At 36.7% G+C, this 20029-nt stretch overlaps 1 protein-coding gene and 1 long non-coding RNA gene across 5 annotated transcripts in view; one reads left to right on the top strand and one right to left on the bottom strand.

Annotated features, from left to right (window-relative positions):
* The window catches only part of HECW2 (HECT, C2 and WW domain containing E3 ubiquitin protein ligase 2), a 415968-nt gene that overhangs the window by 61392 nt on the left and 334547 nt on the right, over positions 1-20029 (bottom strand). For all 4 annotated transcript variants that reach the window (XM_065930916.1, XM_065930917.1, XM_065930915.1 and 1 more), the window contains 2 exons: positions 18789-18885; positions 1493-1576 (listed from right to left, as the gene is read on the bottom strand). In XM_065930916.1, the coding sequence (XP_065786988.1) occupies positions 1493-1576; positions 18789-18885 (181 nt within the window). The remainder of the gene's footprint in view (positions 1-1492; positions 1577-18788; positions 18886-20029) is intronic.
* Positions 1-20029, top strand: part of LOC136165044 (uncharacterized) — a 45983-nt gene that overhangs the window by 15421 nt on the left and 10533 nt on the right. The window contains exon 2 of the long non-coding RNA XR_010662447.1: positions 14193-14322. This is a non-coding gene — a long non-coding RNA (uncharacterized lncRNA). The remainder of the gene's footprint in view (positions 1-14192; positions 14323-20029) is intronic.

Raw genomic sequence — 20029 nt, 5'->3', positions numbered from 1 at the left:
TAATATATAAGTAAATTTCTCATGTTTCTCCAAAGGTTCATTAACTTCAGAAAACATGTCTATTTTCCTAAAGGTGAAAAATGTAGTCTTTTTCTATATACAAATCAGTTTTCAAGTATTTTAAAATTCAACCACATAACACATAGAAACTCATGTAAATTATAGTGCTTACTAACATACAAACATTACAGACTATATTGTAAGTCAAACTATTTAGGACTATATCATTAAAGGTTACTTAACCAAGAGAAGGTATACAATAATTGTGACTTTTGTTTTGTAATCATTTTTGTCTTTACTAATTCCAACAGTAGAATTCTTTAAATAGAAAACCACAGACTTCTAGAATGAATCAAAAGAGTCCTATCTCAGCCAGAATTCTGTAATAAAACTTACTAGTTTATCAACAACCAAACTATGGTAAAAACATCATATTCTACATTAATTGACCAAGAATCTTCATGAATATCTAGCATGCTACATCCTGCTTTCAGAACTGCCTAAACACCACAGTTGAGGGTTAGCATCTAGCCTGAGAAGTGACCCCTACCCACCAATTAGGTCATGTTCAGGATAAAATGAAGGAAGATATCCATGAAAAATGGTTATATCCCTGACTGCAGAGTAAAAGAAAATGACTTTTTGGCTTTAGTTTTACAAATACGGCAGCAATCAAGCCTGCAGTGTAAATGGTTTGAGTTAAGGTTCTCATGAATAATATGAATGAGACTAGTAATACTTTGGAATAAATAAAACATTGCTTGATAATGGCCCAGCATGACTTCCCTTTAATTCCATGGAGATTATAATAGTGGGTGTCCCAACCACTAGGTAGAGCAAAATATTATTTTACTCTGGTCTCCTACATTTGAAAAATAATCAAAACTGAAAAAAGTTTCTTAAAAACTTGCCGGTTTCCATTCTAAACTACCCTAAAGTTCAAAACCAAAGCCCATCTAACCATTAAAAAAGAAAATATAATTAGTCAGTTTTTATGAAAGTCTATCAAGTTGGCAGTGAGTACCACTGACCAAATTTCAACTTTCTTCTCTGATTTCCCAAACTTAAATTCTCAAAGCCATAAAGTAAATAAATAACTTCAAATCAGCAAAAGGGGACAAAACACATTCTGAGAAAAAAATTTTGGATGAAAATACAAATACAACCTCTTTCTCTCTCGGTAAGCGAGGTATAACCTTCTGCCTTATTCTGTGATGGGACATTCTACTCACTGGTATCTTTCCCTTTCCCAATACTGCATCCTCTGCCAGCAGGGTAAAACAAAAATCTAGCTGATTCCACTGATAAGAAATGAAAGCTGAAATGACTTATCACTAAATCAGTATTCTGCATCTTCATTATGAGTATTCCACAAGTCTTTTAGAATAAAAGAAAAGCACTTACTGGCTGCCAATACCAGCACATTATTTTCTAAAGTGCTCCAGAATGGCTGATGATAGGAGATTTCCCACTTTGAGAAGGCATTACATACCTCAGCAGCATGACAAGGTCTGCATCACTTGAAAGACGCACCAATCCTGGAGTCCCTTCAGTTCGGATAAATTGGATCTTCTCCCTATTCAAGCAAATAAAGAACTCAAACATGTGTAGTAAACGTTGGCAACATAATTCAGTACTGAAGGCACCATTTTTTAAAAAAAGAATGGCCACCACATTTTTTGGTACCTATTATGTGGTAGCTACTGTGCCCTAGGAATACGCATCCAAGTAAAACATGGTCCCTGTCATCAAGGAGGACCTTCATGAGCATCAACATCACCCATTTCTAACAATGATAAAAAAATATTTTATTGCTTTCCTCTTTTGCTACTCAAATACTACTATAGGTAGCAGCACCGTCCACCCAATAAAATTCAGTCTCTGCTTTGAGTTAAAGCCTTGCTGTGGGCTTGACTATAAGTAACAGTCTGGACCATTCCGATTGATTCCTTGTTATTACAAATAGGATATTCATTTATTTTCCTGAGGATATACCTCTACATTATGCATGATGAGCACATTTCTACTTGGAAGTAGGTACTATCTGTAAATTATATATTTGGTATAAAAGCATGTGGCTCTTTCAAATAACCGAAACCTAAAACATCTTCAGGTACTACAGTTGGTGACTATATGTACACTTGTGCAAATATGTATATACCTATATGTACACATACCAAACACAATTTTGGACCATTATTTATTATAGATATATGTGATAACACCAGCATTCACTTGTTTGAAGAGTCACTGTTTTGTTAATCTCAATTCTTTATATGAATATAAATTCAATAAAATATTTTTGGTTGTTTCCGCTAATTTACATTATGTCATTTGAAAGCACACCATATCAATTTTGATAAGAAGACAAAAAATAAGAACATAAACTAGGGTACTGAAAGCATTGCCTTGATAGGAACATACAATCAACACAAATACACAATTTTACTCTAAGTGCTAAATGACAATATATTCTGATTTCTGTATACTATGAAATGAAGTATCAATATCTGATGTAAGTATTTGTTTAGATTTAGTTATATTCTATAGACTATCTTGTTTTTCTATTTGGTAGTTTCATAAAGTTATAAATAATTTTTATAATCCAAAATTTCAAATTCTAATTTACCTGTAGGCTTGAAAGTAATGAGGTGAAAGACAAGGTTGAACTGCTGAGATGAAAAATTCTTAATGTGTGCTCTTAGCCACATAGCTTACTGGGAATGATAAACTGAGTTTCAGTCAGTTCAGTTCAGTTCAGTTCAGTCACTCAGTCGTGTCCGATTCTTTGTGACCCCATGAATCGCAGTACGCCAGGCCTCCCTGTCCATCATCAACCCCCGAGTTTACTCAAACTCATGCCCATCGAGTCGGTGATGCCATCTAGCCATCTCATCCTTTGTCGTCCCCTTCTCCTCCCACCCCCAATCCCTCCCAGCATCAGGGTCTTTTCCAATGAGTCAGTTCTTCTCATCAGGTGGTCAAAGTATTAGAGTTTCAGCTTCAGCATCAGTCCTTCCAACGAACACCCAGGACTGATCTCCTTTAGGATGGACCAGTTGGATCTCCTTGCAGTCCAAGGGACTCTCAAGAGTCTTCTCCAACACCACAGTTCAAAAGCATCAATTCTTTGGCACTCAGGTTTCTTCATAGTTCAACTCTCACATCCATACGTGACCACTAGAAAAACCATAGCCTTGACTAGACGGACCTTTGTTGGCGAAGTAATGTCTCTGCTTTTTAATATGCTGTTTAGATTGGTGATAACTTTCCTTCCAAGGAGTAAGCATCTTTTAATTTCATGGCTGCAATCACCATTTGCAGTGATTTTGGAGCCCAAAAAAATAAAGTCTGACACTGTTTCCACTGTTTCCCCATGTTATTTCCCATGAAGTGATGGGACCGGATGCCAGGATCTTAGTTTTCTGAATGTTGAGCTTTAAAGCCAACTTTTTCACTCTCCTCTTTCACTTTCGTCATGAGGCTTTTTAGTACCTTTGCACTTTCTGCCATAAGGGTGGTGTCATCTGCATATATCAGGTTATTGATATTTCTCCCAGCAATCTTGATTCCAGCTTGCACTTCTTCCAGCCAGCGTTTCTCATGATGTACTCTGCATATAAGTTAAATAAGCAGGGTGACCATCTACAGCCTCGACGTACTCCTTTTCCTATTTGGAACCAGTCTGTTGTTCCATGTCCAGTTCTAACTGTTGCTTCCTGACCTGCATACAAGTTTCTCAAGAGGCAGGTCAGGTGGTCTGGTATTCCCATCTCTTTCAGAATTTTCCACAGTTTACTGTGATACACACAGTCAAAGGCTTTGGTATAATCAATAAAGCAGAAATAGATGTTTTTCTGGAACTCCCTTGCTTTTTTGATGATCCAGCAGATGTTGGCAATTTGATTTCTGGTTCCTCTGCCTTTTCTAAACCCAGCTTGAACATCTGGACATTCATGGTTCACATATTGCTGAAGCCTGGCTTGGAGAATTTTAAGCATTACTTTACTAGCGTGTGAGATGAGTGCAATTGTGCGGTAGTTTGAACATTCTTTGGCATTGCCTTTCTTTGGGATTGGAATGAAAACTGACCTTTTCCAGTCCTGTGGCCACTGCTGAGTTTTCCAAATTTTGCTGGCATATTGACTGCAGCACTTTCACAGCATCATCTTTTAGGATTTGAAATAGCTTAACTGGAATTCCATCACCTCTACTAGCTTTGTTCGTAGTGATGCTTTCTAAGGACCACTTGACTTCACATTCCAGGATGTCTGGCTCTAGGTGAGTGATCACACCATCGTGATTATCTTTTTAGGTCATGAAGATCTTTTTTGTACAGTCCTTCTGTGTATTCTTGCCACCTCTTCTTAATATCTTCTGCTTCTATTAGATCCATACAATTTCTGTCCTTTATTGAACCGCTCTTTGCATGAAATGTTCCCTTGGTATCTCTAATTTTCTTGAAGAGATCTCTAGTCTTTCCCATTCTGTTGTTTTCCTCTATTTCTTTTCATTGATCGCTGAGGAAGGCTTTCTTATCTCTCCTTGCTATTCTTTGGAACTCTGCATTCAAATGGGTATATCTTTCCTTTCCTCCTTTGCTTTTTGCTTCTCTTCTTTTCATAGCTATTTGTAAGGCCTCCTCAGACAATCATTTTGCCTCTTTGCATTTCTTTTCCATGGGGATGGTCTTGATTCCTGTTCCTGTACAATGTCATGAATCTCTGTCCATAGTTCCTCAGGCATTCTGTCTATCAGATCTAGTCCCTTAAATCTATTTCTCACTTCCACTGTATAGTCATAAGGGATTTGATTTAGGTCATACCTGAATGGTCTAGTGGTTTTTCCTACTTTCTTCAATTTAAGTTTGAATTTGGCAATAAGGAGTTCATGATCTGAGCCAGAGTCAGCTCCCAGTCTTGTTTTTGCTGACTGTATAGAGCTTCTCCATCTTTGGCTGCAAAGAATATAATCAATCTGTTTTCGGTGTTGACTGTCTGGTGATGTCCATGTGTAAAGACTTCTCTTGTGTTGTTAGAAGAGGGTGTTTGCTATGACCAGTGCATTCTCTTGGCAAAACTCTATTAGCCTTTGCCCTGCTTCATTCCGTACTCCAAGGCCAAATTTACCTGTTACTCCAGGGGTTTCTTGACTTCCTACTTTTGCATTCCAGTCCCCTATAATGAAAAGGACGTCTTTTTTGGGTGTTAGTTCTAAAAGGTCTTGTAGGTCTTCAAAGAACCATTCAACTTCAGCTTCTTCAGCGTTACTGGTTGGGGCATAGACTTGGATTACCGTGATATTGAATGGTTTGCCTTGGAAACAAACAGAGATCATTCTGCCATTTTTGAGATTGCATCCAAGTATTGCATTTTGGACTCTTTTATTGACTATGATGGTTACTCCATTTCTTCTAAGGGATTCCTGCCCACAGTAGTAGATATAATGGTCATCTGAGTTAAATTCACCCATTCCAGTCCATTTTAGTTCACTGATTCCTAGAATGTCGACATTCACTCTTGCCATCTCCTGTTTGACCACTTCCAATTTGCCTTGATTCATGGACCTAACATTCCAGGTTCCTATGCAATATTGCTCTTTACAGCATCAGATCTTGCTTCTATCACCAGTCCCATCCATAACTTGGTATTGTTTTTGCTTTGGCTCCATCCCTTCATTCTTTCTGGAGTTATTTCTCCACTGATCTCCAGTAGCATATTGGGCACCTACTGACCCGGAGAGTTCCTCTTTCAGTACCCTCTCATTTTGCCTTTTCAGACTGTTCATGGGGTTCTCAAAGCAAGAGTACTGAAGTGGTTTGCCATTCCCTTCTCCAGTGGACCACATTCTGTCAGACCTCTCCACCATGTCCCAACCATCTTGGGTGGCCCCACACGGCATGGCTTAGCTTCATTGAGTTAGACAAGACTGTGGTCCTGTGATCAGATTGGCTAGGTAAGGAGCAGTGGCTGCACTTTGCTGGGGCAGCCGTGAAGAGATACCCCACGTCCAAGCTAAGAGAAACCCAAGTAAGACGGTAGGTGTTGCGAGAGGGCATCAAAGGGCAGGCACACTGAAACCATAATCACAGAAAACTGAGTTTAGTCCTAGGCTTCTTCTGCTTAGATCCATTTTACATAATGTGTTAGCACATGAAGCACCTAATCTTTGATATTTTCAACTTTTCTGCCTTTTATTGCCAGTATAAATATTGTTTTACATAGTTTTACATAATGTTACATTACAGCCATATTATATATACTATATAGCAGCTAGCTACTGGAAACACAGATATAGATGAATGGTATATAGATGAATGGTAGGCATACATATAAAGGAACTACCAGAAAAGAAAAGCCAGCCTCTCCTCTCTGCTTATGGTTATTTCAGTCTGAAGTCTCAAACCAAGCAGAACATTGTCCCTCAAGTGTTATAATCTTATATCTGAAGCACATGATGGAAACCAAGCCCATTATCAGGTAAGTGGTTTTTTGATAAGAGATATAAAAGTTGGTTTAAAGAAAGCTAAATCAGAAAAAAATTATCTTGGGAAAAAACGAACTTGACCAAAGAAGTACTGTTACAAGGGTGACTAAGAGTATGTTGTGATTCTGAAGAAACAAAAGCTACCTCGAGCCTATCACCACAACGGACTCGGCAAACAATAAAAGCAGAAAACAAACAGGCTGAACTCTCTCTTCCACTCATCTAACTGGAACCACACGTAACGGACTGAGTGATGAAAATGATAGCCTGCTCTTGACTGAGGCTGTGTGGATCACATGATATTCTGTGGAAAAGGAAGAGACCATGGCTTCCTGAGTCAGAAGGATGACAGGGTTAGGGAAAGAGAGGGGCAGACAATACAGGAAATACGCCAACTGGGAAACTTCTCATCACCTTCCAGATATTAACTACGAGGCAGTGAAGACAACTGGCCGGATTCTTTAGGCCGGAACATGCAGAGGTGTGGCTTCCCTGGAGGCTCAGACAGGAAAGAATCCGCCTGCAATGTGGGAGACCTGGGTTTGATCCCTGGGTTGGGAAGATCCCCTGGAGAAGGAAATGGTAACCCACTCCAGTATTCTTGCCTGGAGAACCCCATGGGCAGAGGAGCCTGGCGGGCTACGGTTCATGGGGTTGCAAAGAGGTGGACATGACTGAGTGACTAAGAACATACCAGAGGCAGGCTAAGACTAGTTCTCTATGGGGCCAGCTAATTTATCACAATGACAAGAGATGGGTCATATGCTTCCAGGAACAAGGCACTGAGACATGTTATCTGATATATATCACATCACTGTTGTTGTTCAGTCGCCAAGTCATGTCTGACTCTTTGCGATCCCATGGACGGCAGCACCAGGCTTCCCTGTCCTTCACCATCTCCCAGAGTTTGCCCAAATTCATGTCAACATTCATTCATTCAGCAAACAATTTCTGAGTACCTACTACGTGCTAGACATTGTATCACATACCGGGAATCAAATAGGGTATAAGACACTGCCCCTTTCTCAAAGAGTTCATGGTGCAGTGGAAGACAGAGTCCATGGGCAATGCCAGCATGACATGAATATATTTAAAAGTCATTCCATTCATTTAACTGAGCCCATTCATTTAACTGAGCATTTAGGCTTTATGCCCACTCCTCTTCTATTAATTCCTTCAAAGAGTTCTTTCACGTAAAAACAAAGAAGGCATTGGTTTACTGACTGTCAAGAAAGAAGATCAAGGCTGAGGAAGAGAAAAAAGTGGGTAGTTATCCTCAGAAATATCACCAATCTTTCCTGGTGGGAGGAAAAATGGGAACTATTCCTTGGTTATCAGGTATTTGCCCAATATTCTTTAGTCTAGCATTTCTTAAATTGGCATCATTGCCTACTAGAAATCTACAGATATAATCTTGAATACTAGGAGAATTTTAAAATGCTGTGTTTCCACTTTGATGATTAAAACTACTAATATGAGGTAAGCATATTTTGGACAAGCTGGATGACATTTATGACTAAATATTACAAAGTGACTTCAACTCCCATGTTTGCATTTATAAGACACTTGTTGCCAAGTGATCAGAGGTGAACTTTTAGAGTGTTGATGAGCAGGGCTTGATGTTAAATATGATAACTGTACCTGTCTGCTACTAACACGCAATTCTTTCACTATTTAAAAAGACAAAACTTTTCTTTGGCAGTATTAAATTGCAAATTAAATGAATCATGATGAAATAAGGCAAGGTAATGTAGATGTAAATTGCCACAGGCTAAAGAGAAAACAAAATAAATGGACTTAAAAATGCTAAATAAAGCATAAAAGATGTTGTGGTTTTTTCTAAGAGCAAAAGTTTTTAAATAGTTTATAAGTAGAAAAATGGCAGTAGAATCATCACAGGATATGTTTAAAGATATATTTTTCTTCAGTATTGTACTTGGGGGTACACTATTAAGTGAAGTGGCTCATCACATTGATGAAAGTAAGCTATTTGTTAAGCAAGAAAAATTATGATCAAGATAATGCCACAGATGCAAGTCACAGACCATTAGACGCAAAAATCAAAAGAATCAAGTCAAATACAAGTGAAACAAAAAGCACAGATACATTTTTCCACTGACACTGGTCTCAACATTGGTGATTTGGCTTCTGTAAAACAAAATCTTCTTGCAATATCATTAATTCAAATTTTTTTTGTTTGTTTTTACTTATTTATATTTCTTTTGGTTTTATAGCTTATTAAGCTGTAAGGATATGGAGTTTATACATATTTTATATTTGTACACATTTTACATTTCACTAAATACACATGGTTAAAAATCACTATTGTAGATCTGAAATGTTTGTTTTCCTTTTAGGATGGAAAATAACAGATTAGATCCTAAAAAATTTCCATGAGTCCACCCAGTGTCTGAAATAATCATAACGAGTTAGAGAAATATTGTTGAAGATTCACATGACTCTGATTAGAAGGACTTTTGAAAGTTACATTAACATATTTACTCAAGTTTATTTTATAAATTTATAAAGTTAGAAGAAATCTGTGGTAATCCTCTAATTTCTTTCTTTATTGCCTTCACCTTAATGAAGAAATTCTATTCAATTTTAGTGGTTTATAATGAGAATTAAGATTATATTTGGCTTCCCTGGTGGATCAGTGGTAAAGAATCTGCCTGCAATACAGGAGATACAGGTTCGATCCCTGGGTTGGGAAGATCCCCTTGAGGAGGAAACGGCAACCCACTCCAGTATCCTTGCCTGGAAAAATCCCATGGACAGAGCAGCCTGGTGGGCTACAGTCTATGGGGTTGCAAAGAGTCGGACATGGCTGAGTGACTGAGCACGCAAGATTATATTCAAAGAACATCTTATCATTTGACCGTTTCCTCATGGGCATGTTGCTCACTGTACCCTTTACAACACACTCCAGCACTTCCTCCAGCCGCGTACTTCCTCACACAGCCACTCAGATATGACTTCAGTTCCTCCTGAATCGTGGGATTCTTCAGGGCAAAAGCCCTTCCCCCTTTATCTCTGTGCCTCCCAGTACCCAGCACGATGCTGTGCAGAATAAGAAGGGCTTAGTCAAACCAAACCAGGCAGATGATCAGTTAACACCAAAATACACTTGGCTCCCAACAAATTTCCCTGAGTCCATTCAGTATTTGGAATAAACTTATCTTTACAGCATTTTTTGTTGTGGTGGAGAAAAGGGAACCAGAAAGCTAACACTATTTACTAAAACAGAACCTACTGCAGGAAGGACAAAGACAGGTAAAGGCAACTTCTTCATAAGAAAACACAACTGTTATATAGCTAAGAGATTCATACAGATACTAGACTATATATATTGTGACATCTCAGGAAAAGTTGCTGGCTATCACTGTCTCTCAGATGCCTGTCAAGTTCAGACCTTGGTAACTAACCACTTCCTCCCAGCGCGTAGAATCACCCCACAAGATCATCTCAAGCAGAAGATCATCTGAGGACAAGGAACACAGTCTGCAGACCGGAATTCCCACAGAAAATAGCCTCACTGAAACCAACCAACATTTTGGTGAAGTTAAAGCAGGGCACGTGATCAAACACAATCAGAAGCACCAATGCCTCTAAACCACAACTCTCTCTGGATTTCAGACTCTGCACACACGTTTCCTGTATGCTGTTGTTGCTGTTGTTCAGTTGCCCAGCCGTGTCTGATTCTTTGCGACCCCATGGACTGCAGCATGCCAGGCCTCTCTGTCCCTCACCATCTCCTGAAGTTTGCCCAAGTTCATGTCCATTGCATCGGTGATGCCATCCCGCCATCTCATCCTCTGACACCCTCTTCTTCTGTAAACAGAAGGTTCCTGTATAGTTTAGTAAACCTTCAAAAATATACACGTTGTGAAAAATTGCCTCAGGGCAATTTTAGAGAAATCCCCATGACTTTTCTGATGGAGTAATGTCAAGAAAGGAAAATCAGTAGTAGTGATTCATATTTCTGATTACAGTCATAGGGCACGGTCTGGCTTGAGGTAAGAACCAAGCAGTAGAAAGGTCAACTGTTCTTTCTACTTCCCATTACATAGGTAAGGTTTGAAAATACAGATCCATTATTATCTCATAATGGTGATGGACACACACAGGTGAAATCAATTAGTCATATATTTAGAAGCAATATTTGTTGTAAGTGGATATAAATCATCTCTGTGCTAAGAATTCAGAGAGTCACTTCTCTCTCTCTCTGCTTGTTTTCTCATCTTGAAATAAGCATAGTTACAGTATTTGCCTCATAGGTTGGTGGAAAGGATTCAACGAACAAACGCAAATAAAATGCTTAGCACAGAACTATTATATAGTAGCATGCAAAAACTTCAAAATATTGAGTATATTATCAGATAGGTCTCATAATTATTTATTCCTTTTTCAACAGACAGAATGATCTATTGAAAATAGAGCCAAATTAGAGGTCTGGTCATATATTCCTTTTTCTGCTTCTACTGTTGGCAAGGTGTTTTAATGCTGGCATTTATCTTCGTTAATTCCACAAATACCTATTGAGTACTTCTATGATATGCACTAGATAAGACCATGGCCTCTCTATAATACTGAAATAATGCTGTGGGGACCAAAGAGATAATACATACAAAGGGTTTAAAATCCTCACAATTTAACAGATAATGGGAAACATTATTCTCAGTAAAGCAAAATAAAGCAAAACTATTTTAATGCTAAAAAAAGGAATTTAGTTATTACATGCAAAAAACATGTGGCTAAAAGACACTTTAGTTAGGCATTCTTAAAAGCTTGTACCCTAAGTCCATCATTATTCTGAAGAATTAATATCTAGGTTATGCTAAAATGTATAGATAGAGGTTTATGTTTTCTTATCAATTATAATAAGTTATTATGTATTTTATATAAGTGTTTTAACTGAAAAGATATTCAGGAATTGAAACTATATTATATAGGCATGTATTTTATTTAAAAATAAATATATATTAAAAAAACGGGTTACAATATCACCCATTAACATTAGAATGGACAAGTCTGTTAAATGGTATGTAAAGGGGCAGACAAGGATACAGCAGCATTTTTTAAACAATGATATAAAATGTCAAGGTAAATGAAAAAAATAACTTGAGACACCAATTTCAAGAAAATCGTACTATAAAATTGTACTAGCAGTTTTCTAGATTTGGCAGTCATTATTTAGAAAGCTATAAAAAAAGTCCACTCATAACAGAAACGAAAACATAAAATACTTTTGGAAAACCTAGACACAAAACTTTCAGTGCCTACATAAATAAATAAGAAAACTGTATTGCAAGAAATGCAAAGGTTGAATGCATGAAAAGTTATACCTGTAGAAGAAAAAATGGAAAACTGTAAATATCTTAATCATATGCAAAGTAACTTAAACTTTTAAAAAATTTCCATCAAAATCCCAATGTAATTTTAAAAGTTAATAACATTATTCAAAATTTCATCTTAATACTCAAAATAATGCTACGTGCTAGAGAATTTTAGCCAAGCTTTTAAAATAAATAATTGTTATGCTACCACTTCCTGGGATCTAAAGTAATTATTGGAATATACAAAGAAATATAAATTGATTTATTATAAAGAGGGATTCTGTATCTTTATATATGTGATTTTGTATACTGGAAATGTAGTTATTTACCCCTTTGAGGTAAATAATTTTAGAGGCTATCATTAAGTTCCAAATATACTGCTATGAAATTGATTAATTTATCAAATATTTCTCAAACACCCACTTTATACAATATAAGATATGAGGTACTATGAGAAGCAAGAAGTTATAAAATGAGTAAAATATAACTTGATTTCATGTAGCTTATACTTGATTTGGAATATAAGTGTAAGAAAACATATGGTAGAAAAATATAAGATGTTTTTAAACATTTTAAGCACAGATGGTAATATTATGCCATTTTTATTGTAAACTATAAAATTCAGACACATAGATACCTGACTTTTGGTATAATGGCACTCTGATGGGTCTGCAAGAATGTTTACTATAAAATGTACTGTGGCTCAGAGGTTAAAGCGTCTGCCCGCAATGCAGGAGACCTGGGTTTGATCCCTGGGTTGGGAAGATCCCCTGGATAAGGAAATGGCAACCCACTCCAGTATTCTTGCCTGGACAATCCCAAGGAGGGAGGAGCCTGGTAGGCTACAGTCCACGGGGTTGCAAAGAGTCAGGCACGACTGAGTGACTTCACTTTCACTTTCACTTTCAAGGAACAGACAGTAATAACTTATTCAATGGGATATATTAATAGCATCCATTTGTATGTAGGACAATGTGCTTGGAATAAGGACATTTTAATTTTAATTAAATTAATTTTTCTGAAGACAGTTTCCATAACTACTCAAATTCATTGAGAAAGACAAAAAAATACATTATTAACATAGAGGCTATGTATATTTTATTTATTTTGTAAGAAATACTTCTGATTCACTAATAATTTTGCAATTAAATGTAGATGTAAAAATCAGATTTCATTAAAATCCATTTGTAATATCAGAAATAGTAACACATTGTTCTCTATGATTAAAGAAATGGTTTATTATCCTCTTGGGTGCAGGAAAGCATTGAGGCTAGAATCCTTCCTGAATACTGTACTTTGGTCCCCAGAGTCCACATTTGATGAGCTACTGAAGAAGGATGCCATTTTGCTGAACTCTTTTTTGATACGTGCAACAGAATATAGCAAAAATTAACAACAGAACAGACATACCTAAAACATGGTTATTCTTCACGCAAGAAAATGGTTTGAAAAATCCTAAATGAATCCTCTGTTAGCCAGAAAATATAATGCTTTGGAGAAATATCCAGCAGATGAATATATTTAAGAACTTTATTTATGGAAAAATTTAACAAATACCTGAGCATAATACTTTAAGAGAATCTAAACTAATCTTGGCTATGAGAATTTTTCTTTTGGGCCTTTTTTAACCTTAAGTGATTGACTGTCTAGTTATTTTACAATTAATAGTTATGAGATTCCACATAGAGAAAATGTGAAAAACTAGATAATTATTTACATTTTGATGTACATGTCAAAAATCTATACACTACTACAAATTGGCATATCTATTTGCATAAAACATAAGTAGCAATTATTTATTCTGCAGAAGCTGTGGAATAGATATCTAGGACTAAGGATCTGTGTTCCTTACTATCCTAGGTAACGATATTTCAACCCTCTCATTAGATCTATAAGAAGATAACTGCCTGATAAGATGAGTATAATTCACCTTTGGATGACTTCTAAAATGTTACGTCAATGACTCTGCCATGATGTTTGGCCCTCAGTAATTTGTACTGAATCTTAAACCAGAAGACTTATTCCTCTGCAGACGTGGAACAGTCAAGGCTGGTTTCACTGCTTACATGTAAAAAATTTTAGGACAAAGTTTCCTAAAGAACATAGTGTAAGTGCAACACTAGAAAGCCGTCCAACATAGAAATTAGTGATGAGATGCAAGAGACCATTCCTTTTTTTAACTATGCCCACAGAATTATGTGATCCCATTTATACATACGATCCATCTTAAGAAGAGTGGTTTAGAAAACCAGTAAATTTAGGGGTAAATTACTTTAAACTGAGTCCTTGTGATATAATCAAGAAGTGAAGGACAGGCTACTAATACAATATTACTTTAAATTTACTCTATCCTTTCTGTTGCTTACATAGGATCAGGGGCAGTAAGCATACTATCTCATTTAATCTTCAAAAGGACACTGCAAGTTAGAAACTCCTGTCCCCATCCAGATGAGGAAACTGTGACTTAAAGGAAGGAGCTAAATGCCTCATTCACAGTCTGGTGAGTAAACTGCAGAGCCAGAAACCAAACCGTGTTTCTTTGACCCTGAACTCTTAAGGTCTATAGTCTACCACTTTCTAAGTGTCATTATTAATGCTGATCTTCCAGTTGGGAAATGGACCAGGACTCTCCAATAACATTATGTGGTTGTCAGTGAATTATCTTAATTATTTTTTTTAATTCAATAGTTAAGCCTATGTAATTTTTTCATAAGAAAAAAAGTTTCAATGTAGATTTCCTGTTACATATAACTTGGTACAACAAAGTTCAGAAATTTGTCACATTGGTTCTAGACATCTGAAGGAACAGTAAACAAGTGAGGAGAAAATGAGAGAGAGCTAGGCAGGTCGTAACTATGTAATTTTTTCATAAGAAAAAAAGTTTCAATGCAGATTTCCTGTTACATATAACTTGGTACAACAAAGTTCAGAAATTTGTCACATTGGTTCCAGACATCTGAAGGAACAGTAAACAAGTGAGGAGAAAATGAGAGAGAGCTAGGCAGGTCGTAACAGGAAATGCATAAGGATTGGCAAAGGGAAATCTATGCTATTTTGAACAAGTAGATCAGATGTTAACTGAGATTAATATTCTAGCCAATATTAAATGCAGAAAAACTGATCTGTTAGAAAACTGAACAAAAAATAGGTTTTGAAATTTTGAACACGGGGATTTGTTTTAAGAAAGGTAGCTTTCAGAAATTTTAACTTTTTATTTCACAAAATCCTGTATTATTTGGTAATTTCGCAATGGCATGTACTATTTTTAAAAATGAAAACAAAATTAACCATATAATTTGAACAATAACGAAACTCCAGGGCTCTTAAAATAGAGTTCTGTGAAGAAACAGAAGGTCAGAGTCTGCATTTGCTTCTATTCTGGTGAATCCTGGGACACACAGTCATTTGCCTTTTGCAGCTCAGAATTTCTTGACTTCCAATTTATTGATTTACTAGTGACATAAACAGGAAATGGCCCAATTTATTCAGAACAGAAAAAAGTATCATAGATTATTCCCATGGGAAGGAAATTTTTCTAGAACATACTCATGGAGGAATTGACCTATAGTCCGAAATAATTATCATCAATGTCTGAGAAAAGCTGGGTTAGTAGGGAGTAGATCTACTGGTTAAATTCAACTACTACACAAAAGGGAATTCTCAACTCAAGTCAGTTTTATGGTACTTGGTCCCTTGTTCATAATACAATATTGTACAAGTACCAACACCAAAGTTTTATTGACTTTGTATGCATTACATTCATCTATAAAATATTCTTAAAAGGTTGTGTTTTTAACAAATAGATTTGTCTTTGGATAAAATATTAGAACATGTTGTATCAGTCTATATTTTAATGTAGTAATTCAATGAGACACAATCCATTTGACAGAGCTACAACATTTGGATGTTGAGTTTTCTGAGCATTAGATTTCTTCTGAGATTAAAAAAGAGAGAAAACAACTTGATGGCATGTACATTTGCTTGGCAGATGGCGTTAGAGGAAGCAGAGTTTTAAAAATAGCAATTGAAAGCAAAAGCTATAGCCCAGTGCATGAAAACCCATAACCATTCTACAGGAAAAGGTACTCAAGGTTTGTCTCAAGGAAGAGAAAGCTGTGTATGGATACAAACTAAACAAATTGCTTGCTATCTTCTGGAGGGCAAGGAAGCATACGAGAAAAACGAAAAAAAACTCAAAGCACAGAGGTGTACCTATTTGAATTTCCCAAAGGCTGACACTTATTTCCTCAATGTATTATGGAGAAAATTAGAAGGAATGTTTTTATCTGTGCCACAGATGAGGAAGGATGTACATACAGCTCAGGATATGCTCACAGTTACCTTTGCTACTTTTGAGCCATGACTCAGCAGTTCCATTCCAGGCATAAATCTCTTATCAAACATATGACTGAAATATGAGATTAAAGAACCCCAGCTTCCCCGCCTTCATTTGTGGAAATGCTCCTTACAATGCAGTTTTTAACTATACGAAACAGAGTGTTCCTCTGGATGTACAAACTTCCCCATCATGTAGTTACGATAAGCAAACTGCTGAACTATCAACAAATTTTCAGGCTAAAAGCACATAGTGACTCGCACTCTATGTAAGAGCAACATTATCCCATTGACTGAAGTTCCTGCTTCTTCCTACTTGTCATGACTGCTCAAGCTTTCTATGGTCAAATTCTATAAACAGTTATAGAAAATGTAAATGGAAATTTATTAATAAGTTTTGAAATAAGATGGAAACTTAAAGTCTATCCAATAATATCTTAGCAATAGATTATCACATGAGATTGTCCTTAATTGAGGACTCCAGGTGTCACCAAAAAATATAAACCTTCAGCAATTTTTAGGAGATTAGAGACTTTAAAGACTCTAAAAAGCAGAAGGAATAAAACAAAACTGGAAGCTTCCAGTGGGGCCTCCAGGTTTTTCCTCTGTTAGGACCTGTTAAGTTTCTGTCAAGTCATTAAGGAATAATGATAATGTGAGATGCCTTGTTCAGGTAGATTATATCATATTATTTCTCTGACAACAGAGATGTTAAGATATGTTAAATTAATAATAATGCAGAGTTGCAGAGCAAAAGTGGAAAATTCTGTGAGTTTCCTTTTTCTTGTTCTTTTTTGTTGGGACAGGGTTCTTTCAGAGGGATGAATATTGACTAGAAGTGAGGGGAGGAGCAGGTTGGAGCTGAAGATGGTAAAGAGAGAAAACAGAGTTCTCTGTATTTTATGATTTGCAAAAGAGGAGGGATTTTGTTTGTATGTTTGTTTGTTTTGCTTTGCAGCCCAGAACCTCTAAAATCTCTCATTACAGAACTGAGGGGCTCATTTCTGCAATGTTATTTTTACAGAAGACTCTCTAGAGACCCATGGGTTGCTGAGTAGATGCTATAATATAAAATATATAAAATGACAGCTTGTAAAATTTTTATAATTTTTCCTGACTGAGAACAGCATGCTTGTCAAGTTGGGGAAAGCACTGATACCTGAGTTAGATGTTAGTTAACTATGTGAAAACAGGATTTCTGTATAAACAGCATTAGTAGTATTATACTTGAAATTATGTGAAGTTTTAGCCTTTAAAAACTTTAGAAAGTTTTAATGATGACTTTTACGATACGAGAGACTAAGAACATCATAAGAAGGATATTTTGGAATTTATCTCCATACCAACATATACGTACATTCACTATATTTGCAAAATGTTACTAGATATTTTAGCAGTAAGGAAGGAGAAATAATGAATTGGATAAGATCCCTATTTGCAAGGAGCTTATAATCTAATTGGAAAGTAAAGCATAAGGACTTCAAAAGTCAAAGCACAAAAGTCACATAACCAAAATAGTAGGAAGAACAGCTTGATATATTAAATAATTAATGATCAAATTAACATCTAGACCAGAGGCTATTACATCTGGATGTGCCATTGAAATTATGTGGAGAAGTTCTAGGAAATTAAATACTTGAACTTTATCTAGACCTCCTGAATTAAATTTCTGGGCAGGGCATGGGAGGATAGAGGGCATAAATTCAGAGAAGAGAGATAAGTTGGGGGAAGCCAGACCTGGCATTTTGGACTTTTATAAAACTCCGCAGTAATACCGACAAAAACAGTTCCAACACAACTTAGTGGAGCAGTATTTGAGAACTGTCATGGGCCAGGATGGCACCATTAGGCAAACATATTTTTGCCATTACAGGTGGCACGTAGACTAAATGGGCTTTGGGTTATGCAGGATTTCAGCAGAAACTCCCAACTCTTTCCATCTCCACCTATCTGATGCTGAGCACACCAAAAAGAAAGACATGAGAGTGAGACTCCAGCATGGAGCCGAAAGGTTTCAGGAGGGGCATCTCATACTGAATTGAAAAAGAAAGATCTTGCCACACACAGAAGAGCTTGCCAGCGAAAAGGAACAGCATGTATTCAGGAAAGTAAAACTGGGTTTGAAGCATGACGCACTGAAGAGCTGTTTAGAAGTGAGGGGTCATACAGGGGAATGCTGGATTCTGGAGAGGATCAGATTTCTTCCTTGAGTTCCACTGTTTTTATTACGGAACAATGTCAGTACCAAGTCTAAGATTTTATAAGTCTCAGTTAAATAAACATTATGCTGCTTTTGCTTATTCATGCTACATCCAAATAGTTAGTGTCTTATTATATTCATTATAATCTACACATCTAGGATGCATTCTTGGCTGTGAAATTTTATTTTTTTTTCATATTCTTTAAAGATGGTTCTAGATTCTTTAGTCAATTTCATTCAATTCTCATACTTAACAGAGAAAAGCCAGGACTGCACTGATCTGCTATTGGTGACAAAGTATTTGTGCACAAAATGCCTCTGTTCAGAATGACAGAAAATAAAAGTGAATTTCCAAGACGATTATCAGTGTTACTGAAGATTTCATGGTTGGGGCTTATGCAACTTGAATTAAATACCAATATTTTGGTTACCTGAGTGAGTGATTCCTGGTAAGATCAGGTTGACGCTCCTGCAGAATTTCAAAGATGTTGGGCTGGCGCAGAAATGCAACAATCTTGTCATTGTAAGCTGGAAAAAAAAAAAAAAAATATATATATATACACACACACACATATATACAGTAAGTAACAATATTTAAAATCTGCTGTTAGTTTTATTCACATAAATCCAGACTTCCTTTGTTCTCCTGATTAACATTTCCTGTGCTCAGAGCCATAGTTTAGAGCCCCCATGCTGTGCTGGGCTTGGTCACTCAATCATGTCCGACTCTTTGCGACCCAGTGGACTGCAGCCCACCAGGCTCCTCTGTCCATGGGGATTCTCCAGACAAGAACATTGGAGTGGGTTGCCATGCCCTCCTCCAGCGGATCTCCCGAATCTAGGGATCGAACCCAGGTCTCCCACATTGCAGGAAGATTTTTTACCGTCTAAGTCACCAGGGAAGCCCAAGAATACTGGAGTGAGTAGCCTATCCCTTCTCCAGGGGATCGTTCCAACCCAGGAATCAAACCAGGGCCTCCTGCATTGCAGGCAGATTCTTTACCATCTGAGCTACCAAGAAAGCCCTTAGAACCACTATACATAACTAAATTCCAATCTGTGTCTGTCCTGTCAATGAGTATTGGACTTAGATGTTAGGTATGATTGATTTAAGCACTCATTAAACTCATCTGATGAGCCATAGTTATTATCAAATTGCAAGAGGAGATCATCAACAAGATTCTAGATACTGACACTAATACTGATTCTAGATACTAAGACTTATTGCTACTGCTTACTAAAATCACCTCATGAACAATTGCTAGGAATGGAAAACCATCTTCTGATTAAAGGTCAGCCACCCACAGGGGTAAAGAGGCAGGGCAAGAGCTGCTAAAATACAAGAGCTGCCAACAGCAACTACTGAAATGCAGAGGCGAGCCATCCCCAAATTCTAGGTGGAAATAAATGCCACTAAGTCACAGGGTAGCTCTTAACCAACTCAACCACACCGACAGTTACAATACAACCAGCATCATCAATTATGTACATAATATTTTAAAAGAAAAACCTATATCATAGTCAAGGCTGGCTAATGTCTATAGAAATTTTAAATGTAATTAAAATTTAATAAAGGCTCTGCTAATATTCTTTTATCAAGAAAACTAACTTGCTCACATAAGATAATTCATCTTGATTACATATCTATTTCTAATCCGAAATACAGATACAT

This window comes from Muntiacus reevesi, chromosome 3 (genome assembly GCF_963930625.1).
Source record: "Muntiacus reevesi chromosome 3, mMunRee1.1, whole genome shotgun sequence".
NCBI classification, from domain to species: domain Eukaryota; kingdom Metazoa; phylum Chordata; class Mammalia; order Artiodactyla; family Cervidae; genus Muntiacus; species Muntiacus reevesi.
Note: the sequence above shows the minus strand (reverse complement) of the source record. Positions and strands in the feature narration are given on the sequence as shown.